Here is a 27,032-nt window from a genome sequence, read left to right on the forward strand (position 1 = left end):
CGTATTTACTGTTTGTATTACTCTAACACACTTAATATAATCAATCACACCCAACACCAAACACACACAATAGCATTTATATCATAGTTTAAGAAAAACAGGCAGAATATACTGTATTTGATACTATGAACAGTTGGACTTGAAATGATTACAATTTGCATCGCCAAGACAATGGGCAGATAAGGGCAGAACACAGACAGGACGCCTTCTAACCAAGGAAGCTCAACGCACGGGTCATGCAGCAGACTGAGCAAGATTAACGCTGACAAGCAGGTGATAGGCAAGACATCTACAAGACCAAGTCCGCACCACCAAATCCCACCATCAGCTCTTCTGGAGGCCAACAATGGGCAGTCCAGAACAATGACGGGACATCTCATCTTGCCACAAGGAACATCTGATAATGAGTAACCCGTGACTGAGAAGTTGTCACTCAGCACTCACGTGGCGCTAAGGTGGCAAAATCCTAAACTCTCGTTGCTTTGACAACAGTAATGCCCGAAACCCTCTTGCCCGATCCACAACAAAAAATAATCCTTAACAACGCCCAAACACACTTTCTTTCCGGGCCACAGCCCACCTCACCAGAGCCTTTAAAAGACTTAAGCTTTAACTAAGCATTGTCTTTTTCTCAGGAATCTTTTGTTGACTTGTGATATGGTGACCCTGGATCCAGTTTGCCTCCTTGCCTGGGTCTCTTTGTGCTGTCTGATTGCTGCCGACTTGGTACAAGTACAAGGGGTTAAAACTAAGGTGAATGCGCGGAGTTTGGCCATTTGGCCGGGTCGTCGGGTTTCCACCGGCCCGGGTCGTTGGAATTGTACTAGCGCGGTTCCGGCAATTCGGCTGGCGTGATTCCGGCAATCTGGCTAAAAGGTCAGATTCCTTCATAATACAATATATGACTATATTCTCATATGACAACTTATATCTCAATTTTGAGACTTTATTCTCCTAGTATTACAATGTATGACTTCATCCTAGACTTGACCGGTGTGAATGCAGCTCAACTAGGAAAAACAATGACTTCGACACCCGTATTAAATTCTGTACATTCGACTCTCAAAACCTGTAAAATGTGCTTTTGAGGACAATCCCGAGTCTTGATCCACTCGTGTAAAACGTGCCATGTATAGCACACCGAGCACCTCTCCTTGGAAAAATGAATGTGGGCCAGTCGCCATGGCAACACGGCGGCCTGGAATTAGGTGAATGTTGTCGTCTTGTAAAAGCGGCGTGATGCAACGGGCCTCAAAAAGACCGTTTGTGTCTTACAGGAGCCAAACTGCAAAGCGCAATTGAACGCGCAGCGGAAATCAACCGATGTTCTAGCCCGTCATGTGGATAACAAATCCTAAAAACAATTATTCCCCTCTTTCCCATTAATAAAAGAGCCACGCTCTCTGTCCAGAGGGAACTCGTCCACACGTCCCACTGTTTTTCATTTTCTCATCCACCCCCCTTCGTCCTCCGAGACTAGCCGTCGCGCATACCAAACGAGCGACGCCGCACGCTGGGAAGATTCCCATTAGCTTGGTTTCCCGCAAGAGGAAGAAGCGGACCCGACACGCGAATCTTCCTCGGATCGGCGATTGCGATCTGGAACGTCGCGGCAAGTGGCCGATTGCATCGAAGTTAATGAGACCAGACCCGGTCGATGGCAGCTTGACACAATGTTGACATGATTAGCTCCAGCAAGTAAAAAAGTTTCGTCATTAAAAACCGGCCTTATAAAGACCTGGTGTCCAACATACAGTGGGGAGAACAAGTGTTTGATACACTGCCGATTTTGCTGGTTTTCCCATTTGCAAGCCATGTAGAGGTCTGTAATTTGTATCATAAGTTCTCTTCAACTGTGAGGGACAGAATCTAATACAAAAATCCAGAAAATCACATTGTATAATTTTTAAATAATAAATTTGTATTCAACTGCATGAAATAAGTATTTAATACATTACCAACTAGTAAATATTTCGGCTCTTAGTTCTTTTTTAAGAACCTCTCCTGTTCTCCACTCAATACCGCAAGTAACTGCACCTGTTTGAACTTGTTACCTGTATAAAAGACACCTGTTCACATGCTCAAACAAACAAACTCCAACCTCTCCACAATGGCCAAGACCAAAGAGCTGTGTAAGGACATCAGGGATAAAATAATAGACCTGCACAAGGCTGGGATGGGCTAGAGGAAAATAAGCAAGCAGCTTGGTGAGAAGGTAACAACTGTTGGAGCGATTATTAAAAAATGGAAGAAGTTCAAGTTGACGGTCAATCTGCCTCGTTCTGGGGCTCCATGCAAGATCTATCCTCGTGGGGCATCACTGATCACTGCAGGTGAGGGATCAGCCCAGAACTACACGGCAGGACCTGGTCAATGACCTGAAGAGAGCTGGAACCACACTCGAAGAAAACCATCGGAAACACATTACGCCGTCATGGATTAAAATCCTACAGCGCACACAAGGTCCCGCTGCTGAAGCCAGTGCATGTCCAGACACGTCTGAAGTTTGCCACTGACCATCTGGATGATCCAGAGGAGCAATGGGAGAAGGTCATGTGGTCGGATGACACTAAAATGGAACTTTTTGGTCTAAACTCGGCTCGTCGTGTATGGAGGAAAAAGAAGGATGAGTACAATCTCAAGAACACCATCCCAACCGTGAAACATGGAGGAGGAAACCTCATTTTTTGGGGCTGCTTCTCTGCCAAGGGTACAAGACAACTGCACCGTATTGAGGGAAGGATGGATGAGGCTATGTATCGCCAGATCTTGGCTGACAACCTCCTTCCTTCAGTGAGAGCCCTAAAGATGGGTCGTGGCTCGGTCTTCCAGCATGACAACGACGCAAAGCACACAGCCAAGGCAACTAAAGAGTGGCTCCGTAATAAGCATCTTAAGGTCCTGGAGTGGCCTAGCCAGTCACCAGATCTGAACCCAATAGAAAATCTATGGAGGGAGCTGAAAGTCCGTGTTGCCCGGCAGCAGCCCCGAAACCTAAAGGCTCTGGAGAAGATCTGCATGGAGCAGTGGGCCAAAATCCCTGCTGCAGTGTGTGCAAACCTTGTCAAATGGCAGTCAAAGAGTTTTCCAATTTTTGAAGAAAACAGGGAACTGAGAGCCGGGGTTTCAAACTTGCTGTCACAAGGCCAATTGTTGACCGTAAGACAATATGTTGAGCCTCGCTTTGACGGAAATAAAATAAAATGAATAAAACTGAAAATTCGTAGTCCAGCTATTTCAGTTCAAATGCAAATTGCAGAGTTATTAAATTTGAAGCGCAGGTTTTGACAGAAAATTCCAAATGTAATCCGAGTTCGTGACAAATCCAAGACCCACAAAATGTGTTCTTAAGCGTCACAAAGCCGGGACGGACCAGAAAACACGTGCGAGTCATCTTCAAGTCGGTTACTCTGTTTCATTCAACACCACAGAATGTCAGGTTTATTTCCTGAATTCCTCGGAATCAGAGAGCTTGAAAAGGCCCCTAATGGTTTTACCGCAGCATTCGGCTCAGCCTTTTTTTTCCTTTCGCATTTCCGCTGGAAAAAGAGAAGACCTCGGTCGTCTCAGGTGGCACGGCGCTCGATTCAGAGAGTGTTTGAGAGGTCATTTGTCTGACGGAGACGGCGCCGACACTTCTTGACACTCGCGAGCGCACTACAGAGGACGCGTCTTCTCACTAAAGTGCAACTCGACGGCTAGATCGTGACCACGGGAAGCACTCAAAAAGCCTCCGCGCGCGCGCCAAACAACGATTCGCGGAGGTTGATCAAAATGTGAGCGGACAAGCACAGATGAGGAAAGACCTCCCGGGATGCTTCCATGTTGACGGCCTTAAAACCGCAGACAAGCCGACGAAGGTCACATCGGGGCTGCGGTCATGTCTTCTGCAAATTTTACTGCAGCCAGGCTTCCGAAATCCCAGTTTGTCTTTTTAATGTGACAAGAACTTTGGTAGACTAGAAAAGTTTCTGCAGAAACTGTGTGGAGATGTTTTGCTGTATGAGACACTTCTTGTAGATTTAAAGTCTCTAAAATTTGGTGCATTTTGGGCCAATTTTTAACACTGTAACACCGGACGTGGCTACAGCAGGGCCGGCCCAGCCTATACGCAGACTATGCAGCATGTTAGTAATATAAAGCCCTCCGGTTCCCCCTCCGATGTAATTCCCCCTCGCTTATTTAAAGAGGTTTTTTACATCATTGCTCCACACATCTAAAAAATTATTAACTGTAGTCTCCTTACTGGCACAATGCCATGTGACTTTAAGCATGCAGTAGTAGAACCTTTATTGAAGAAAAGAGGCCCAGACTCCACCCTCTGTTCAAATTTTAGGCCCATTTCTCATCTTCCATATATTTCTAAAATACTAGAAAAGGTTATCTATATTCAGCTGCTACCATTCCTTGAAGAAAACCAGATTTCTGAACCATTCCAGTCTGGTTTTAAATCCCTCCACAGCAATGAGTCGGCACTTTTAAGAGTATCAAATGATATACTTCTGGCAACAGACTCTGGCAAGTTTGTTGTTTTAGTTCTTTTAAAGATTTATCTGCAGCATTTGATACCGTAGACCATGCGATTTTAATTTCTCGTCTTGAACACAGTGCGGGTATTGAAGGTGTCGCTCTTGAATGGTTTGAGTCTTACCTAAATGAACGGAGTTTTTGTGTGAAAATGGGCAATTTCATGTCCAAAAAGGCATCGCTTCCACATGGGGTTCCCCAGGGATCTGTTCTCGGCCCTCTTTTATTTTTCGCTTTATTTATTGCCTCTTGGTTCTGTTTTTAGAAAACATGGTGTTTTATTCCATTTGTATGCTGATGACTGTCAGATCTATTTTCCATTGGCGCAAAATGGCACTTTCTGTCAACTTATTGAATGCCTCAACGATATAAAGTCGTGGCTCTCATGTAATTTTTTAAGTTTGAATGACAGCAAGTCTTAAGTCATGGTGTTCAAACCGAGTAGCCAGGCCTCCCTGAATGTTGACCTCGGTTCATTGTCTCCGTTTCTTAAGAATTATGTCAAAAATGTAGGGGTCCAATTTGATTCTGATTTTAAATTTGAGAAGCAGATTTCTTGTGTTGTACGGGACTGTTTTTATCAGCTTCGCCAGATTGCTAAGGTGAAATCTATTGTTTCACGCTCTGATATGGAAGAATTGATTCATGCTCTTGTCAGAACTCGGCTGGATTACGGTAATTCTTTGTATGCAGGTGTCGGTCAGGCGGCACTGGCCCGTCTGCAACTTGTACAAAACTCTGCTGCTGGACTCCTAACTAGAACCCACAGGCGCGAACATATCACCCCGATTTTAGCATCTCTTCACTGGCTCCCGGTACATTACCGAATACATTTTAAGATATTATTATTTGTTTTTAAACGTTTGAATAATCTTGCGCCGCCATATCTGTCAGAACTGCTTCAGCCTTACAGTCCAACCAGAACCATCAGATCAGCTGACCACCTGCTTTTAGTAGTCCCAAGATCAAGGCTGAAGCTTAGGGGTGACCGTGCATTTGCGGTGATGGCGCCCAGGCTGTGGAACCAATTACCACTTACTATTAGACAGGCCCCCTCACTTACGGATTTTAAATCACGTCTTAAAACATTTTATTTTTCTTCAGCTGTTAATGTGCAATGACAGTTTATGACCTCGTCTTTTATTTATTTTATTTTATGTGTTTGTTTTATCTTTCAAAGTTGACTTATTTTGCTGTGTTATGCTATGTAAAGCACTTTGGTCTCCTTGGCGGATTTTTAAATGTGCTATACAAATAAAGTTGATTGATTGCTTGATTGATATGCAGCTGCTTAGGGCCCCTGACCACTAGGGGGCCCCCAATCTGGCAACTGTACAATTCTTATTCTATTTTGTTTACTACAGTTTGCTTTATTTGACTTGTGTGAGTTTTGATACTTAATTTCAAGCCTATTTTAGAAAGGTTTGGCGCTATCTACTGTAAGTACTGACAATCATTTGGGGTGAGAAGTTTGAAGTATGCAGTGCAACAAAATCTGATTAATATACAAAATATGGACGTATGAGTTGAATTGCATGCATGGGTTTTACAGTACACTGTGACGAAATGGTGTGCCAAAAATATGGGCCGTTGGCATTATTTTGCTTAGGGCCCCCAAATGGCCTGGGCTGGCACTGGGCGACGGCAACATGTTTACTCATATCATCTTTGAAGCCTCGTCACGCTGTAATTACGTCACCCACGTACTACTGGTTGGTCTCGTCTGAAAGTGCCGAAGTTGCGGTCCACATCGGTTTTTACTAGGGCTGTCAAACGATTAAAAATTTTAATCGAGTTAATTACAGCTTCAAAATTCATTAATCGGAATCGGAATATTTTTCTATAAATTATTGTTGGAATGGAAAGAGACAAGACGGATATATACATTCAACATATGGTACATAAGTACTGTATTTGTTTATTATAACAATAAATCAAAAAGATGACATTAACATTATTAACATTCTGTTAAAGCGAACCATGGATAGAAAGACTTGTATTTCTTAAAAGATAAATGTTAGTACAAGTTATAGAAATTTTATATTAAAACCCCTCCTATACAATTTGTAACATTTTCAATCAAAAAATAAACTAGTAGCTTGCCATTGTTGATGTCAATAATTACACAATGCTCATGGTGCATAAAATCAGTTGCACCCAAGCGCCAGCAGAGGGCGACAAACAACACAAGTAACAAGTGGATATGAGACTGTGCTGTCATTTTAATCTGTTTGAGCGGGGCATGTGCGTTAATTGCGTCAAATATTTTAACGTGATTAATTAAAAAAATAATTACCGCCCGTTAACGCAATAATTTTGACAGCCCTAGTTTTTTCAATTTTTTCCAAAAGATTTTTCGACATGAGAAAATTCTTGTCTCTTTAGGTCTTCCTATTAGTTTTCTAATGATCGATTTACTACAACAGTGTCATGATACAGGTCGCTTACCCATAAACTCGATCCCAAGTTCATCCTCTGCCGGATCAGAAGCCAGAGTGGAGGCGTCAGGGTAAAGTGTGAGGAAGAAAAAGAGAAAAATCAAACAATTACTACATAAAAAGTGGAAAATTCACCTAAAGGCAGACCGAAATACACAATCCGGCGTGGTGGCTTTGAATGAAAACAAGCGAGACGAGGAGGCTGCGAGGATTAGTCGGTGAAATAAAAAGTTGAAAAATGACACATCGTAAAGCTTTATGTCACAAGCGCCGCTACTTTGTGCAGACCTTCTTTTCTATTGATTTGAGCCGGAGGCACGGCGGTAATTGTTCCCTTCTCCGTAGACACGGAGACTATCTAACGCGCACGCGAGGCACGTCCCGCACTTTGACATCAGGCCTCAAACGGCAACAGTAAGTCGAATCCCGACGCTAAGGGGACTGATAAAAAGAAAAAGGCGCACTCGTGTTCTTCGCCGTTCCGACACTGGCTTTTTTTTCCTCATGGCGCTGTAGTGTAATCGCATTTAAATTAAAATGAAAGCCCTCAGCAGTAATTACTTTCCTGACAGAGGTGGGCTGGCTCTTTAATAGAATGCGGCTGGCAGAGCGGCTGACAGATGATTTGCTGCTTTTGGAACCCTCCCGATAAAAAGATGGATTTTGATTGGGCAAGTCCGATTTGTAATAAATAAACAAAATCAATCAATCAATCAATCTAAAATAAATTTAAAATATATTTTTAAATATAGAATGAAAGAAAAAAATAATCCCCCCCAATTTTCTTGTTTTAAATTAAAAATGTCTACCAGAAACAAATAGTCCAAAAATTACGGTAAATGGTCTTATGACAGTCCATAGACTTCATAACTGTATTGACGGGTCATTTCCATCAGCCACTGCACAACACCTTCAAGCAGGGGGCTGTCCTACAGTCCGCTTCAGTTATTCACAGTCGGTTGCAACACATGCAGGGATCCAATGCCGGATTTAGGTTGAAAAAGTACGAAAGCTGTACCACAGACTAGCATCATTCTTTGACATATTTACATAAAATAAATGATAACTGCCTGGTTTATTTCTCTTTTAACAAAGAATCTAGACTGTTTTACGTTCATATCTATCAAGGATTCGGGGATTTATTAACAAGAATTTTCACCCGAAAAGCTGTTTACATATGGCGGCCCTCACATTGACTAACAAGACTAGCATCGTGCTTCAACATATTTATGTAAAATAAATGCTAGCTGCACTTTTTTTTGCTTTTAACAAAGAATCGAGACTGTTTTACGTTTATATCTATCAAGAATTCGGGGATTTAAGCATTTATTAACAAGAAATTTCACCCGAAAAGCTCAGTTTACATATGGCGGCCCTCACATTGACTAACAAGACTAGCATCGTACTCCGACATATGTACGTAAAATAAATGCTAACTGCACTTTTTTTTTGGTTTTAACAAAGAATCGAGACTGTTTTACGTTCATATCTATCAAGAATTCGGGGATTTAAGCATTTATTAACAAGAATTTTCACCCGAAAAGCTGTTTACATATGGCGGCCCTCACATTGACTAACAAGACTAGCATCTTGCTTCAACATATTTATGTAAAATAAATGCTAACTGCACTTTTTTTTGCTTTTAACAAAGAATCAAGACTGTTTTACGTTGATACCAATCAATAATTCGGGGATTTAACCATTTATTCACAAGAATTTTCACCCGAAAAGCTCTGTTTACATATGGCGGCCCTCACATTGACTAACAAGACTAGCATCGTACTTCGACATATTCACGTAAAATAAATGCTAACGGCACTTGTTTTTGCTTTTAACAAAGAATCGAGACTGTTTTACGTTGATACCAATCAATAATTCGGGGATTTAAGCATTTATTCACAAGAATTTTCACCCGAAAAGCTCTATTTACATATTGTGGCCCTCACATTGACTAACCAGACTAGCATCGGACTTCGACATATGTACGTAAAATAAATGCTAACGGCACGTTTTGTTGTTGTTGTTGTTGTTTTGCTTCTAAACAAGAATCGAGACTGTTTTACATCCATATTTATCAAGTAATCGGGGATTCAAGCAGAATTTTCATCAGAAAATCTGTTTACATATGGCGGCCCCCACATTGACTAACAGACTAGCATCATATTTCGACATATTCACGTAAAATAAATGGTAAGAGCATTTTTTTGGGTTTACTTTTAACAAAGAATCGAGACTGTTTTACGTCCATATCTCCGAAGAATTCAGTGATTTAAGCATTTATTCTGGGGCTGTCAAACGATTAAAATTTTTAATCGAGTTAATTACAGCTTAAAAATTAATTAATCGCAATTAATCGCAATTAATCGCAATTCAAACCACCATAAAATATGCCATATTTTTCTGTAAATTATATATATTCTGTAAAATAAATTGTTGGCATGGAAAGATAAGACACAAGATGGATATATACAGTGGGGAGAACAAGTACAGTGGTACCTCTACATACGAATTTAATTCGTTCCAGGACCTTGTTTGTAAGTCGAAATGGTCGTATGTCGAGCAGGATTTTCCCATAGGAATACATTATAATTCCATTAATTCGTTCCAAAGCCTAAAAACATACACTAAATTCTTAATAAATACTGCTGGCACTGTTACAAATGGCAATTAAACATAGAAAAACAAATAAGTTATAAATAAATAAGTCCGAATAATATAATAAGAAGAAGAATAATTAATAATTATTCCTGTAAATAATGTAACGAATTGGATTCTAATATGGCGGACACTTTTTACTGTCCCTGAACGCACCGCGAAGCTGACGTCACGGTGAGATAGGTCGGTGCGGTAGAGATAATACTTTCGTTTTCTTGAGAGCAGTCAACTGCTTAAGACAATGAGCGTTTTGTGTTGGATAAGTTCTTAAATAAATGATAAAAACGTGACGAAGCTGGCGATTTCCTTGGCAATGTTACCACAATAATAATTGTCACCTTAACTTATAAATAGTGGCGAACGGTGGTCGGAAGAGGACCATGGAGCTGTATTGTTGAGCCAGTTCAGGGACGCGCACACCAAGCTCATATTTACCTTGGTCTTTCCAAGGGAAAGAACAAGGTTATGTTGTTGTACAACTTTATTGTACTTCTTTATTATTATTCTTTATTATTATTATTATTCAATAATTGTTGACGTTTTTTTCGGCGCGCTGCGCAGCCCGAACCGTAGCACCGATCGGCACCGTTCAAGTATCGGCACGACCGGAATTTTCGCGCGACGATGGGAATTTTTCAAACGGCCCCGAAAAATTTTCCGTTCGCCCGTAAACGGCAAATTTCCGAAAAAAAAAAAAAGTTTCAAAACGCTACTTGTCCTACAATTTTTGACCAAATCACATAATTTGGGTATCAAAAATTCCGGGACGGTGAGGGGCATAAAAGTTGTATACAGAATTTGACAAAAATTTACGGTTCCCCGGAAATTTGCCAAAAACTTTCCTATTCATTTTGAATGGAAAAAAAACGTGCGCTTCACAGCCCGAACCATAGCACCGATCGCCATCGTTCAAGTTTTGGCATGACCGGAATTTTCGTGCGACGCAGGGTCTTTTTCAAACGGCCCCGAAAAATTTTCCGTTTGCCCGTAAACGGCAATTTTCCGTAAAAAAAACAAAAGTTTCAAAACGCTACTTGTCCTACAATTTTTGACCAAATCACATAAATTGGACATCAAAAATTCCGGGACGGTGGGGGGCATAAAGATTGTATACAGAATTTGGAAAAAAATTACGGTTCCCCGGATATTTGCCAAAAACTATCCCATTCATTTCTAATGGGAAAATTTCCCATTCACTTCCAATGGGATTTCCATTGGAATTTACATCATTGATGCCATTGACGGCCATGCATGTCGAATCTATTGATGCCAATGTACTTGGATTCAATTGACTATATGGATGTCGATGCCAATGACGGCCATGGACGTCCAAAATTTTTCCCATTCATTTTCAATGGGGAAAAAACTACATTTCCCCAAATCAACAGAAAATGACCAGATATCAATAGGACGTGTCCCCCAAACGTCCCCAACTCCATTGACGCTTATAGGGGGTTCTGCCATTGACGGCCATGGACGTCCAAAATTTTTCCCATTCATTTTCAATGGGGAAAAAACTAAATTTCCCCAAATCATCAGAAAATGACCAGATATTAATAGGACGTATACCCCAAACGTTCCGAACTCCATTGACGCTTATAGGGGGTGCTGCCATTGACGTCCATGGACGTCCAAAAATTTTCCCATTCATTTTCAATGGGGAAAAAACTAAATTTCCCCAAATCAACAGAAAATGACCAGATATTAATAGGACGTATACCCCAAACGTCCCCAACTCCATTGACGCTTATGGGGGGTGCTGCCATTGACGTCCATGGACGTCCAAAAATTTTCCCATTCATTTTCAATGGGAAATTTTTTTTTTTCCCCAAATCAACAGAAAATGACTAGACATCATTAGGACGTGTCCCCCAAATGTCCCCGATTGCATTGCTGCTTATGGAGGGTGATGCCATTGACGTTCATGGACGTCCAAACTTCCCATTCATTTCCAATGGCATTTCTTCATGTTTGTTCATTCTATTGATGCCAATGTACTTGGATTCCATTGACGCTTATGTAAGTTGATACCATTGACGTCCATGGACGTCCAAAATTTTTCCCATTCATTTTCAATGGGAATTTTTTTTTTTTCCCCAAATCAACAAAAAATGACCAGATATCAATAGGACGTGTCCCCCAAATGTCCCCGATTGGATTGGCGCTTATGGAGGGTGATGCCATTGACGTCCATGGACGTCCAAACTTCCCATTCATTTCCAATGGCATTTCTTCATGTTTGTTCATTCTATTGATGCCAATGTACTTGGATTCCATTGACGCTTATGTAAGTTGATACCATTGACGTCCATGGACGTCCAAAATTTTTCCCATTCATTTTCAATGGGAATTTTTTTTTTTTTCCCCAAATCAACAAAAAATGACCAGATATCAATAGGACGTGTCCCCCAAACTTCTCCAATTCCATTGACGCTTATGAAGGGTGCCGCCATTGACGGCCATGGACGTCCAATTCTCCCAATCTTTTCTAATGGCTTTTACTTTGTTTAGTGCCATTGACTGGCATTATGGTCCATTCTATTGATAGACCTGAGTGGGGCTAAGATTTGTATCTCCACAGAGGAAAGACCAAGGTGTAATTTCTCCCGAAATTGCAGTTTCTAGTTATTATTATTATTATGCAATGGTTTCTCCGCGTTTTTTCGGCGCGCCGCGCAGCCCGAACCGTACCACCGATCGGCACCGTTCAAGTATCGACACGACCGGAATTTTCGCGCGACGATGGGAATTTTTCAAACGACCCCGAAAAATTTTTCGTTCGCCCGTAAACGGCGATTTTCCGATTTTTTACAACTTTTTCAAAACGCTACTTGTCCTACAATTTTTGACCAAATCACATAATTTGGACATCAAAAATTCCGGGACGGTGGGGGGCATAAGGATTGTATACAGAATTTGGAAAAAATTTACGGTTCTCCGGATATTTGCCAAAAACTATCCCATTCATTTCCAATGGGAAAAGTTCCCATTCACTTTCAATAGTATTTCCAATGGACTTTACATTGCATTGATGCCATTGACGGCCATGCATGTCGAATCTATTGATGCCAATGTACTTGGATTCATTTGACTATATGGATGTCGATGCCATTGACGGCCATGGACGTCCAAAATTTTTCCCATTCATTTTCAATGGGGAAAAAACTAAATTTCCCCAAATCAACAGAAAATGACCAGATATTAATAGGACGTATACCCCAAACGTCCCCAACTCCATTGACGCTTATGGGGGGTGCTGCCATTGACGTCCATGGACGTCCAAAATTTTTCCCATTCATTTTCAATGGGGAAAAAACTACATTTCCCCAAATCATCAGAAAATGACCAGTTATCAATAGTACGTCTCCCCCAAACGTTCCGAACTCCATTGACGCTTATAGGGGGTGCTGCCATTGACGTCCATGGACGTCCAAAAATTTTCCCATTCATTTTCAATGGGGAAAAAACTAAATTTCCCCAAATCAACAGAAAATGACCAGATATTAATAGGACGCATACCCCAAACGTCCCCAACTCCATTGACGCTTATGGGGGGTGCTGCCATTGACGTCCATGGACGTCCAAAAATTTTCCCATTCATTTTCAATGGGAATTTTTTTTTTTTCCCCAAATCAACAGAAAATGACTAGATATCATTAGGACGTGTCCCCCAAATGTCCCCGATTGCATTGCCGCTTATGGAGGGTGATGCCATTGACGTTCATGGACGTCCAAACTTCCCATTAAATCCCAATGGCATTTCTTCATGTTTGTTCATTCTATTGATGCCAATGTACTTGGATTCCATTGACGCTTATGTAAGTTGATACCATTGACGTCCATGGACGTCCAAAATTTTTCCCATTCATTTTCAATGGGAAATTTTTTTTTTTCCCCAAATCAACAGAAAATGACTAGACATCATTAGGACGTGTCCCCCAAATGTCCCCGATTGCATTGCTGCTTATGGAGGGTGATGCCATTGACGTTCATGGACGTCCAAACTTCCCATTCATTTCCAATGGCATTTCTTCATGTTTGTTCATTCTATTGATGCCAATGTACTTGGATTCCATTGACGCTTATGTAAGTTGATACCATTGACGTCCATGGACGTCCAAAATTTTTCCCATTCATTTTCAATGGGAATTTTTTTTTTTTCCCAAAATCAACAAAAAATGACCAGATATCAATAGGACGTGTCCCCCAAATGTCCCCGATTGGATTGGCGCTTATGGAGGGTGATGCCATTGACGTCCATGGACGTCCAAACTTCCCATTCATTTCCAATGGCATTTCTTCATGTTTGTTCATTCTATTGATGCCAATGTACTTGGATTCCATTGACGCTTATGTAAGTTGATACCATTGACGTCCATGGACGTCCAAAATTTTTCCCATTCATTTTCAATGGGAATTTTTTTTTTTTCCCCAAATCAACAAAAAATGACCAGATATCAATAGGACGTGTCCCCCAAACTTCTCCAATTCCATTGACGCTTATGAAGGGTGCCGCCATTGACGGCCATGGACGTCCAATTCTCCCAATCTTTTCTAATGGCTTTTACTTTGTTTAGTGCCATTGACTGGCATTATGGTCCATTCTATTGATAGACCTGAGTGGGGCTAAGATTTGTATCTCCACAGAGGAAAGACCAAGGTGTAATTTCTCCCGAAATTGCAGTTTCTAGTTTTCTATAACTTGCATCTTCATTTCAAAGGTAAGCATCACTTTTTTCCTTGTTTCTCCAACTGTATCAACTTTTTTTGAAAACTGTGTTGATTTCTCACACAAGAAAATCCACCGTGCGTTCGTTTGCAGTGCTGTCATGTCGTCGTATTTCGAGCAACTCGTCGGATGTAGAAACAAATGGCGGCTCAAATTTTACGTCGGATGTCGAAAAGATCGTGTGTCGAAGTGATCGTATGTAGAGGTACCACTGTATTTGATACACTGCCTATGGGAAAATCCATTGGCAGTGTATCAAATACTTGTTCTCCCCACTGTACATTCAACATACGGTACATAAGGACTGTAGTGGGCATTTCACTCTACTGTCATTTAAATCTGTCTATGCTGTCCTCACTCCGAAGCGTGTACTTTTTCCAAAGCTAGACAGCTAGTGAACGACGCCTTAATAATCAGACTTCTTCCTTTTTCATCTGATTTATTAATAAAATAGCCTCAAACCATTGTCCTCTTTAGACCGTCATAAAACTACAAAAAAAAAAGCACACAAGCATTGCATTAGCAACAACGTTAGCTTAGCACGCTATACAGGTTCACTAAACATAAACAAAAAGCGTCTCATACAAAAAAATAGAACATTTCGCTTACTAACATAATATGTACATTCTTTACAACAACCATACTTACGGTCAAATCTTGTCCAAGGATCATATAAGCACAACATTACAACGTAGGCGTCAGCCCGAGACGTCGAGCAGCCATATGAACTGGCAAGAAAAAATTAAACCATGTCGCAAAGCGACCACAAGAGTTCGCTGTTGTGCTGCAGCACAAAAAGCCTTGCTGTAAAACTTACCAAGAGGCAGAATACTGTCTGAGCAGGACATGTGCGTTAATTGCGTCAAATATCTTAACGTCATTAATTTAAAAAATTAATTACCGCGCGTTAACGCGATAATTTTGACAGCCCTAATTTATTCATAAGCATTTTCAACAAAAAAAAGCTCTTTCTCTGTGATTCCACTCGTCAGCTTTGACAGCCACGCCAACAACGCAAGGCCCCCTCTTAATTGGCCCCACGCCCCGTCAATATCATTATGAAGTCTATGGATACTCTTATGATGCCGTTGTCAAATAAAGAATTACTGGTTTATATCTTTTGGTGGAAATATACCATAATACGGTGGGGACAATGGCGCCCTGTGGTCTGGTGCGGCTTATCTATGAACAAATGCTGTTTTCGTGCTTTCGTTTTTGTTTTTAACCCCCATCTATTTATTTATTTTTATTATTATTTTTTTTTAATCAAAAATATCTACCACAAACAAAAACAAATAAAAAGTATACATACATATACATATGCATACATACACTAGTATGTAAATATGAAATGTAAATACACAAATTGGAAAAAAATAAGTTTTTTTCACACCATTTTTTAAAATTAAAAATGTCTACCAGAAACACACAAACAAACATACAAAAAAAAAAATAAATATAAAATGTAAATTAGGGCTGCAGCTATCGATTATTTTAGTAGTTAATTAATCGATAAACCATTAGTTCGAATAATAGAGTAATCGGATAAGGAACATGAAAATTAAATTACCTGAGCTGAGCCTCAAACAGTATAAAAAAATAAATGAGGATCTGTGTATAACAAAAGAACAATTGGCTAACGTACGTCGCAAAAGTCTGCTAGCTCAAATGCTATAAAATGCTAACTTTTTTACAATGTTCTTAACAAATGGATCAGACAAATATTCCCACAAAAATAGGCTAAATATAAATACAGACTAAATTACGAATGCATAAAAAAAAAAAAAAAAAAAACAGCTCAAAAATTTTTTAGCTTATGTTGGTCTTAACAGGGACCACCTGGATTCAGCCATGTGAATTGAGGCAGACTAGAAGGCAGTGTATCCACCCAAATCAATAAAACTAAATGCAAACACTTTCAAAATAAACCATTACAACGTCACTTTAATTAAACGAATACTCGAAGCAGCAAAATTTTGAATATTTTTTCCTATCGTTGCAGCACTAATGTTAATACACAAATGAAAAAAAAAATAAAGAAAATATTTATAATTTTTTTTTGGTGGGGGGGTAAAAATGTAAGTTTTTTTTCTTTTTGTTTTTAAAAACCAAAAGAATAAAGAGATTATTGAAACCACCTTTTTTTAAATTAAAAAGTATATACTGTCTATATTTGCTATTGGAAGGCTTACAAGAAGGATTTCAGCCATTTTATGTCAAGAATGTCTTTTAAACGAATAATTGACTATCAAAATAGTCGATTCATTTGCTAATAATTAGGGGTGTCAAACGATTAAAAATTTTAATCGAGTTAATTACAGCTTAAAAATTAATCGTAATTAATCGCAATTAATCGCCATTCAAACCTATAAAATATGCCATATTTTTCTGTAAATTATTGTTGGAATGGAAAGATAAGACACAAGATGGATATATACATTCAACATACGGTACATAAGTACTGTACTTCTTTATTATAACAATAAAACAACAAGACGGCATTACCATTATTAACATTCTGTTAAAGCGATCCATGGATAGAAAGACTTGTAGTTCTTAAAAGATAAATGTTAGTACAAGTTATAGAAATTTTATATTAAAACCCCTCTTCATGTTTTCGTTTTAATAAAATTTGTAAAATTTTCAATCAAATGATAAACTAGTAGCCCACCATTGTTGATGTCAATAATTACTTACACAATGCTCATGGGTGCTGAAGCCTATAAAATCAGTCGCACCCAAGCACCAGCAGAGGGCGGTAAAACTCCGAAAAACACAACAAGTACACCTTTCACTCTGCTGTCATTTTAATCTGTTTGAGCGGGGCATTTGTGCGTTAATTGCGTCAAATATTTTAACGGGTTTAATTAAAAAAAAATTTAATCACCGCTCGTTAACGCGATAATTTTGACAGCCCTACTAATAATCAATTAGTCGACCAATCCTGAAAAACCTAGTCAGCATATGAAACCATAACTGCGATATGGCGAGCGATTTCCGCCGTCCACTCGTCATATTTTGCTAACGCCGTCTCGCACGTCATCATTTTCACCGAACACGACCAACTGTAAAGTCCACTCGCAGATTTATCCCCGCCGCCCTCAAGGATTAATAAACAAATGTCAGCCTTTATTTCACGCATCATCTGATTCACAGCCGTGTTCAGCGTAGTGAAAGATTAAAAGCGATCAATTACAGAGGGTTGGGCTTTTAGCCACGGGGAGATTTGAGGTCCGACTGCACCTTGAGAACGAAACCCTGTCGCTCGGTACATTTCATTTCCTTTTTTCTCGCGGGGAACACTCAACTTTTTCCCTCTCCTCATCGTCTGTAAATCCCTTAAACATCTTTTCCTCTTGCTTTGTCTCAAGGCATTCAGCAATCATAATATGGTTCCCAATCCCTAACGCTGGCAACGCAAAGCCCCCCGGGGAGTCATTTACATGGGAGGCGCTAGAATACCTGTGTCAGATGCTTTGCGCCTGATTATGAAACTGCGGCAAGGAGACAATGACTGGATGAAACAGATCCCTAATCCCGTCCTTCTCTTGGATGAAAAACAAATGGAGGCAATGTGTGGGAATGCAAGCGAGCGCAATAACCTGTACAAGCATATATTTAGCTTCGCATCTGTAAAACCCAGACTTGGCTCACCTCCTGTTTCACCATCTGCAAGACTACTGATGGGAATTTCAACATGTTTACCTGATTTAAAGGACAATTCATTGCAGCTTAAAAAAAAAAAAAAAAAAAGCTATGTCCGGTACAGTGCTGTTTTTGACAGCCCTTTGAATTTTTTGTCTTAGTCTTTAGAACAAAAATACTTCAGTCTTGGCCATATTTTAGTTTTCATCCTCATCTATAGTTACTCGAAATATTTTCTGTCTTTAAATTTTAAAATTTTAGTCCAAAAATAAATGGTTTTGAAGGAAAAGAGTCGATTCTTCCATGTTACAAGTTGTTTTATTCTTATAACGAACAGGAGATGATGACACAGAATTCGGGAATAAAAAAAGAACAAAGAATTTACACTTAAAGACAAACTGAACAAGACATTACTGGTACCAGGAGACAAAGAAAAAGTGCTTCCCGCCTTTTAGTTCCGACCCCTTTTCCTCCCTTCTCACTGGGGAGGGTTTTTGGCTTGGAATGTACAACCCCCCCGCCCTGATCAAATTACATACACTACATAACATACACATACATATATTGACATGATACGGGAAACTGTTCGTAGTGGGCCTATTTTTCAAAAACCTCAAATTCAAATATTTACAAAACCAAAGCTGCTACCAAAACGGGCACCTACCTTAGCCATATATGAGTCTCCATGAGCAGCGGCTCAACAAATTCAAAGTCGTTCCCTTATAAAATCCCGATTAATTACAGTGCCCTCCAAAATTATTGGCACCCCTGGTTAAGATGTGTTTTTTAGCTTCTAATAATTTTCTTTTTAATTCAAATAATATGGGATCTCAATGGGAAAAGAAGAAAAATCCAACCTTCAATACAAGTGCATTCATTCAGTGGGGAAAAAAATCCCACATCAAATAATGTGTGTCAATTATTAGCACCCCTGGTGTTAATACTTTGTACAACCCCCTTTTGCCAACAAAACAAGGTTTGGGGACTGAGATGGCCATGGGAGGAGCTTGATTTTGTGTCTGGTGAACCATTTCTGTGTAGATTTGACCATATGTTTAGGGTCATTGTCTTGCTGAAAGACCCAGTGACGACCCATCTTCAGCTTTCGGGCGGAGGGCAACAGATTTTGATTTAAAATGTCCTGGTATTTCAAAGCATTCATGATGCCATGCACCCTAACAAGGTTCCCAGGGTCTTTGGAAGCGAAACAGTCTTTCAGCCAGACAATGACCCTAAACATATGGCCAAATCTACACAGAAATGGTTCACCAGACACAAAATCAAGCTCCTCCCATGGCCATCTCAGTCCCCATACCTTGTTTTGTTGGCAAAAGGGGGTTGTACAAAGTATTAACACCAGGGGTGCTAATAATTGTGACACACATTATTTGATGTCAAATAATTTTTTCTTTATGTGGGATTTTTTCCCCACTGAATGAATGCACTTGTATTGAAGGTTGGATTTTTCTCTTTTTTTTCCATTAAGGTCCCATATTATTTGAATTAAAAAAAAAATATTAGAAGCTGAAAAACACATCTTACCCAGGGGTGCCAATAATTATGGAGGATGGAGGGCACTGTATTTTCACTGGTGCCGCTTTCCCAACTTGCATACCAAGCGTCCGACATAAAAAAAAAAAAAAAAAAAAAAACTCCTAACCCCCCCCAAAATGTTCTCCTCGGATCTACACAATTCACGTAGGTCACTCTTTTTGTCTTCAGAACGGTGAATTTCGTCGAAAGGTGAGAGATTTTCATGCCTGAAAAGGGAAGTCGCGAGCACAAATGCGGAAGTAAAGCAGAAGTACCTCAGGAATTTGTCTATATTACAGCTCTGCACATTATCATACTATTGTTTGACCCTCCCGTCACCCAACTACGGCCCTTATACGGCCAAAAACCAGCCCCCCCAGAGGCCTCTAGGGGGCCGCCACACCCCCTTTAAGCGCCGCCCTTTTTTTTTTGTAACATGACAGACAATTGTCAAAAATGTTGATCTTCATTTTTATGGAGGTAGATTTGTGTCTTTATTATTCAATCAAAAAAAAAAAGTTGCTTCAATCAAAATATATATTTTCAATTGAAGAAAAAGTCACTTCAATTTATTAAAAAAAAAAAAAAAAAGTGTTTGAATGCAAAAATAAATTTGAAACTCTCGCGCGCACTCCGGTGAGATGCCGATGTCACACCCCCGTACTGGTGCCCTATTTTCTTGGATGGAGCCCTGGTGGCCATTATTCTTGCTTAATGCTTTTATGCCATTGGCTTGGTCACCTGCCACTCAAACATGTCGGAAGTAGCGTTAAAGTTGGATCTTTGTGTCATAATGATTCAATCGAAAAAAAGTGCCTTCAAAACTTTTTCTACTTCAAAAAAAAACGTTGAAAACTTTTTGCTTTTCAAAAAAAGTGACACTTTAAAATATATATATTTCAAATAGAAAATATTTTTTTTAAAAAACATTTTTTGCAAATGATTTTTTTCTTTGATTAAAAACTTTTATTCGGATTGAATGATTTAGACACAAATACGTAACATATTACTCTACCCATAATATGCCTCAAACACAAAAAGGATTGCTCCGATCAAAGAAAACAGTTTCAATGAAAAATGAAATGTTCAAATGCAAATTTCTGAGTCTCAAATATTTTTTCACATTCAAACCTTTTTTTCTACAATTGAATTTTTTTTTTGTGATTGAAGTGATTTTTCTTTAAAATATATATATTTTTTGAAGCAACTTATTTTTTCATTGAATAATAAAGAAAACAAATGTCCTAGCCAAAATGTAGTCCAAACGCAAAATTCCATTACTTCAATCAAAAAAGTTCTTTCAATAAAGAAAAAACTTGACTTAAAAAAAAATAAAAAAAAATCAATCAAAGAAAAAACGTTATGCTAACACAATATAATAACTATCCGTTTTACCATCAGTAAACTGTTGATAAATGATTTATTGTTGATTTGTGAAGTATTTGTAAACAGTTTGTTAAGCATTTACAGGGTGTTGTTAACCTGAAACAGTTTGCGTAGAAACGTTTAAAGTTTTTGTATGTAACGTTTGGCATTTCTATCTTTTCAGGTTAAGAAATGCCGTTCACTTCAAAAGAAAAGGCATTTTGATATGGCATTTTGCAGGCAGCGCTCATGTTGCACATTTATGAAAATCTGCCATAGAACCAACAAATATTTGTACTTTTCTTTGTATATTTAACCAATAAAAACTTATGACCTTCAACATAAAGTGTATATAGTTTTATTAAGATCCATCAACTAGCATGGGCATTTAGAATGGGGTCAACCATATTGGAACACCTTGTAAATGCTTAACAAACTGTTAACAAATACTTCACAAATCAGCAATTAATCATTTATCAACAGTTTACTAATGATCTATTAACTAGTAAAACGCATAGTTATTATAAAGTGTTACCAAAGTTTTCAAATACATTTTTTTTTTAGTTTCAAATTTATTTTTGCATTCAAACACATTTTTTTGGATTGAAATGACCTTTTCTTCGATTGAAAATATATATTTTGATTGAAGCAAGTTTTTTTTTTGATTGAATGATAAAGACACAAATCTACCTTCATACATTTTCACAATTAAAAGCAAATATTTGCAAATTTGAAAAATGTGAAAATGTATATAAAAAAAGACAATTGGACGATTTTAAACTGAACATCTCCACAAGCTGCTCCACTTTGCATTCTTACATCTATAACTCAAAATCCCAGAAAGATATTAGCATCCCCGAGAATTTAAAATTAAAAACCGCACGCATGCGCCAGTGGAACAAAGTAACATGTTCGAGCGCTTCCAATCTTTTACCACAGGGACAGATAAAGTATGCCCAGGAAGATTGAAGAGCCAGCCTATTTTATATCTTCGTGCTACAAAGTCATCTAAATTGACCCAGATTACCCATGGTTTGGGGGATTATCCTGTTTAAAAGCCAAATCGTGCCGTATCTCGCACACAGGCAGCGTACTAACAAGTGGGACAAGCGCCCCTGGAATTCACTGCGTCGGCCTAAGCCGCCGTGTTTGTTGTCTCGTTCGCGTCGGTTTGACTGCCGTCGCCGACCCAATTCACCCCCCCCCCGCGGTGATGCGTGAAGACAAAGTTTGGTCCTCCGATCAATCCCCTGCAATCGCACTCCATCCGTCAGCGCGCTACCTTTTGCCTCGCTATCGACTCACCGCGCACGAGCGTCCTCGGCGCGGTACAAAGAGCCGGGGCGACGGGTCGTCTAAAAAGCTCGGTGTTCAAAGGAGATGGAAGAACACCCCGCTGGCTAGCGCTGCTGGGTACTAAGTAGTGGGAAGAAGCTCTCGCAGTGACATCTTGATTTCCACTGGTGGGAGTGCAGGTTGTATGCAATTTAGTGTAAAAAAGATGTTTAAGGGTGAGTCTCTCACTGTGCTTGCTTCCATGCAAAGATGTGTCGATTTCAGACTCACTCAGTGTACTTCTACGATTATCAATACAACGAATCGACCAGATGAAAGATAAGACGGTCTTCTTTCACCAGGAAAAAAAAAATAGTTTGAGTCTAGCTTTTTCTGTTTTTTGGTAATCAGAAGTAAAACATGGGTAGGTTTTATAACAAAAACAACAATAATCAACAGTGGGGCAAGTAAGCAGTGTTGGGCACTTTACTTTAAAAAAGTAATTGGTTATAGTTACTCACTACTTCTTTCAAAAAGTAACTGAGTTAGTAACTGAAATACTCTAAAGTAACTAGTTACCAGGGCAAGTAATTATCTCCGTTACTTTAAAAAGAAGTTGTTGTATGTCAAAGTATTTGAAATTTTCTGAGCAGTATTCGAGTCAGTTGAAAAGAGAAGAACCGATAGGTAGTTGTTATAGAACCTTGTAATACTTATTGCACCTCAACAGCAACAGATTTATCCTACACTTGAAGTGCAACAAAAATAAACAGTAAACAATATAAAGTGAGTTTAATCAATTAAATCTAACTCTCACAACCTGAGACAACTGGTCAAGTACACATAGCCTACTGTATTTCAAGTATTTTGATTTGAAATAGTGTTTATATCTCAACTTCGAAAAGGACAAATTTTCCTCTGAATGCTCTGCCATCATATCCCTCTGCATCTGTTTTGCGTGTGTGTTTGCCACACGCGCTATTCCGGTTTGTGTGTGAAAACACCGGCTCTGATTGGCTTACCATGACACATAACTAACCCTCAGCCAATCACAATCACTTCCATCGCATCTATCCAGGTGGTGCATTCAGGTAGCTTCGTCCCCCTACTTCTCCCGTCACCCTCAAAGCGTCTGCCGTCCTCAAGATGGAAGCAGCATTCTTGCTGGCTGACAGTGGGGGATGGGAACGAGGCTAGCATTCAGGTGTAGCAATAACAGAAACGTCCAAAGTCTTGGATGACAAATAAACAGAGCAGAGTAGAGTAGACTCGCTACGGCTGGTAGTTTCTTCAATTTATTCAGAGTAAGTAACGCACCGCTTTTGACTGTCTGTAACGGTAATAGCGTTGTAACGGCGGAAAAAATAATTAGTTAGATTACCCCATTACTGAAAAAATATCGCCGTTATGTAACGGCGTTATTTATAACGGCGTTATTCCCAACACTGCAAATAAGTATTTAGTCAACCACTAATTGTGCAAATTTTCCCACTTGAAAATATTAGAGAGGCCTGTAATTGTCAACATGGGTAAACATCAACCATGACAGATAGAATGTGGAAAAATAAAACATAAAATCACATCGTTTGATTTTTAAAGAATGTATTTGCAAATCATGGTGGAAAATATGTATTTGGTCAATACCAAAAGTTAATCTCAATACTTCTTCTTACGATGCCCTGGCTGTGTGTTTGGGATCAATGTCATGCTAAAAAACCCAGCCACGTCTCATCTTCAATGCCTTTGCTGATGAAAGGAGATTTTCACTCAAATTCTCTCGATCAATGGCCCCATTTATTCTTTCCTTTACACAGATCAGTTGTCCTGGTCCCTTTGCAGAAAAACAGCCCCAAAGCATGAGATTTCCACCCCCATGCTTCACAGTGGGTATGGTGTTCTTCAGATGCAATTCAGTATTCTTTCTCCTCCAAACACGAGAACCTGTGTTTCTACCAAAAAGTTCTATTTTGGTTTCATCTGACCATAACCCATTCTCCCACTCCTCTTCTGGATCATCCAAATGCTCTCTAGCGAACTGCAGACGGGCCTGGACGTGTACTTTCTTCAGCAGGGGGACACGTCTGGCAGTGCAGGATTTGAGTGCCTGGCAGCGCATTGTGTTACTGATAGTAGCCTTTGTTACTGTGGTCCCAGCTCTTTGTAGGTCATTCACTAGGTCCCCCCGTGTGGTTCTGGGATTTTTGCTCACCGTTCTTGTTATCATTTTGACGCGACGGGGTGAGATCTTGCGTGGAGCCCCAAATCGAGGGAGATTATCAGTGGTCTTGTATGTATTCCATTTTCTAATAATTGCTCCCACAGTTGATTTCTTTACACCAAGTGTTTTACCTATCGCAGATTCAGTGTTCCCAGCCTGGTGCAGGTTTACAATTTTGTCTCTGGTGTCCTTCGACAGCTCTTTGGTCTAGGCCATAGTGGAGTTAGGAGTGTGACTGACTGAGGTTGTGGACAGGTGTCTTTTATACCGATAATGAGTTAAAACAGGTGCCATTAATACAGGTAACGAGTGGAGCCTCGTTAGAAGACGTTAGACCTCTTTGACAGCCAGAAATCTTGCTTGTTTGTAGGTGACCAAATACTTATTTTCCACTCTAATTTGGAAATAAATTCTTTAAAAATCAAGCAGTGTGATCCCCCCCCCCACACACACACACACATTCTGTCTCTCATGGTTGAGGTTTACCCATGTTGACAATTACAGGCCTCTCTAATCTTTTCAAGTAGGAAAACTTGCACAATTGGTGGTTGACTAAATACTTATTTGCCCCAGTGTATCTCTAATACACCCCTGACTGGTTGTTCCCTGCTTGAGGTATTCTACTAGCACCGCCACCACCCTACATATCGGACAACCGTCCTGAAGGGCCTGCAAAAGTGCTGATGGGCCCATGAATAATCATCCACCGGATGTTCACCTCGGGGGGCCCGTTTACACTTAACGCACCCGGACCCTGTTCACATTTGTTCCGCCATTGAAACCAGTAATTCAATAAGAATCACATCATACTTGGGAATTTTCCACAATGTCGGTTTCAAGTCCAGTGGAATGCCCGACTCGTCATTGAATGGAAAATAAACCCCAAGATTGACGACTAATTAAAATATTTGCAGTCCTAGTTGACCTTTTTTTCAAACTAATTGGCTCCACACTGGAGCCGGAGTAAATGGCCGTTCTGCGATGATATAAAAGGAACAAAAAGAAATAAACGCGCCCGTAGTGAAAAGTCGTCGCCATGAGGGTATTTGAAAGCATATACTGCTCGGTGACAGTGACTTGTGACCCCATTAACTGGCTCTCACTGGACTTGCTGGTATCAAAGCACAAGGAACTAGAAAATGCAATTTCACCAGAAATTGCATGGGGATGCGTTGCTCTCCCATTGGTCACTTCCTGTGGATTTTTAGTCAGTTGTTAATTTTGCCGCATTTTCGGGTTACTTTCGACTAGCGCTGCAACGATTAAATTGATTAAATTGAGTAATTTGATTAGTAAAAAGCTTTGAATCAAATTTTGCCGCTTCGAGGATTCGATTAATTAGAGTGGCGTTGTAATGGTTTGTTTAGAAAGTGATTACGTTTAATTTGATTGATTTGGGTCGATAAACTACCCTCTAGTGGCAAAGGTGAATATACTATAAGTCATTTAACATGGTTGAATCCAGCTGCTCCCTGTTAAGACCGACATAAGGTAAGTTTTTGTTTGAGCTAATGATTTTTTATGCATTCATAATTTTATTTTATTTGTATTGTTTTTTGTGGAATGTGTGCTTTAGTAATTTGTTGAGAGCAATGTAAAACAAAACAAAAAAAATTATTGCACTTATGCTAGTGGACTTTAGCTATGCAAGTTGGCTAATTGTTCTTTTGTTGTACTTAGATCCTCATTTATTATTATTATTTTTTTTAATACCGTTTGAGGCTAAGCTCAGGGATTTTATTATTATTTTTTTTTTTCAATGAAAGTGCAATTCTGTGTAGTTTGAAGAAACACCCGGAAAGTTTATTTTGTATTAAACATTGAATACTGTTTTGGAAGTGCAATCTTTTTACAAGCCTTTGTTTTACGTCTCCAAAAATTTATTCTGCAACGCATTAAATATTCCTAATCCGATCACCCGATTATTCAAACTAACTAGTTAATAGAATATTCAATTACTAAAACAATCGATAGCTGCAGCCCTACTTCCTCCCTATTTTGTTGGCTGCCACTGACGTCGCTAGATGTCCAATTTATTTGGATTGGGAGGGGTGAATGAATGAATGTTTATTCACCCCTCCCACAATAAATGCTTAAATCCCTGAATTCTTTATAGATATGGACGTAAAACAGTCGATTCATGGTTAAAAACATTAAAACGGGCAATTAGCATTTATTTTACGGAAATATGTCGAATGTGCTGCTAGTCTAAGCCACTGTGGTGCCGCCTGATCACTACAAAGAACTTTTTATGTTGAAAATTCTTGTGAATAAATGCTCAAATCCCTGAATTCTTTATACATATGGACGTAAAACAGTCTCGATTCTTGGTTAAAAGCAAAAAAAAACGGGCAGTTATCATTCATTTTACGTAAATTTGTCGAATTATGACGCCAATGCCATAGCGGTTAATTTCTCCCATTGATTTTTTTCACGTTTCAAATTGCATGCATGGTATGAAAAATATAATCACCTTGAATCCTCGAACAAATCACTCCTGTGACAATCCTTCCTGTTTGTATGCGGTACAGCTTTCGTACTTTTTCAACCTAAATCCGTCGTTGAATGGCTGCATGTGTTTGAGAATAATTGCGACCGACTTCGACCGACTTAAGCGGCGTGTGGGACGACCCCCTACTTGAAGGCG

The 27,032-nt window shown here is 39.5% G+C and overlaps 1 protein-coding gene across 3 annotated transcripts in view; it reads right to left on the minus strand.

Moving 5' to 3' along the window:
- Nucleotides 1–27,032, minus strand: part of nrg3b (neuregulin 3b) — a 652,113-nt gene that overhangs the window by 69,567 nt on the left and 555,514 nt on the right. For all 3 annotated transcript variants that reach the window (XM_057825278.1, XM_057825276.1, XM_057825277.1), the window contains one exon: nucleotides 6,976–7,002. In XM_057825278.1, the coding sequence (XP_057681261.1) occupies nucleotides 6,976–7,002 (27 nt within the window). The remainder of the gene's footprint in view (nucleotides 1–6,975; nucleotides 7,003–27,032) is intronic.

This window comes from Corythoichthys intestinalis, chromosome 21 (assembly GCF_030265065.1).
Source record: "Corythoichthys intestinalis isolate RoL2023-P3 chromosome 21, ASM3026506v1, whole genome shotgun sequence".
Classification (NCBI taxonomy): domain Eukaryota; kingdom Metazoa; phylum Chordata; class Actinopteri; order Syngnathiformes; family Syngnathidae; genus Corythoichthys; species Corythoichthys intestinalis.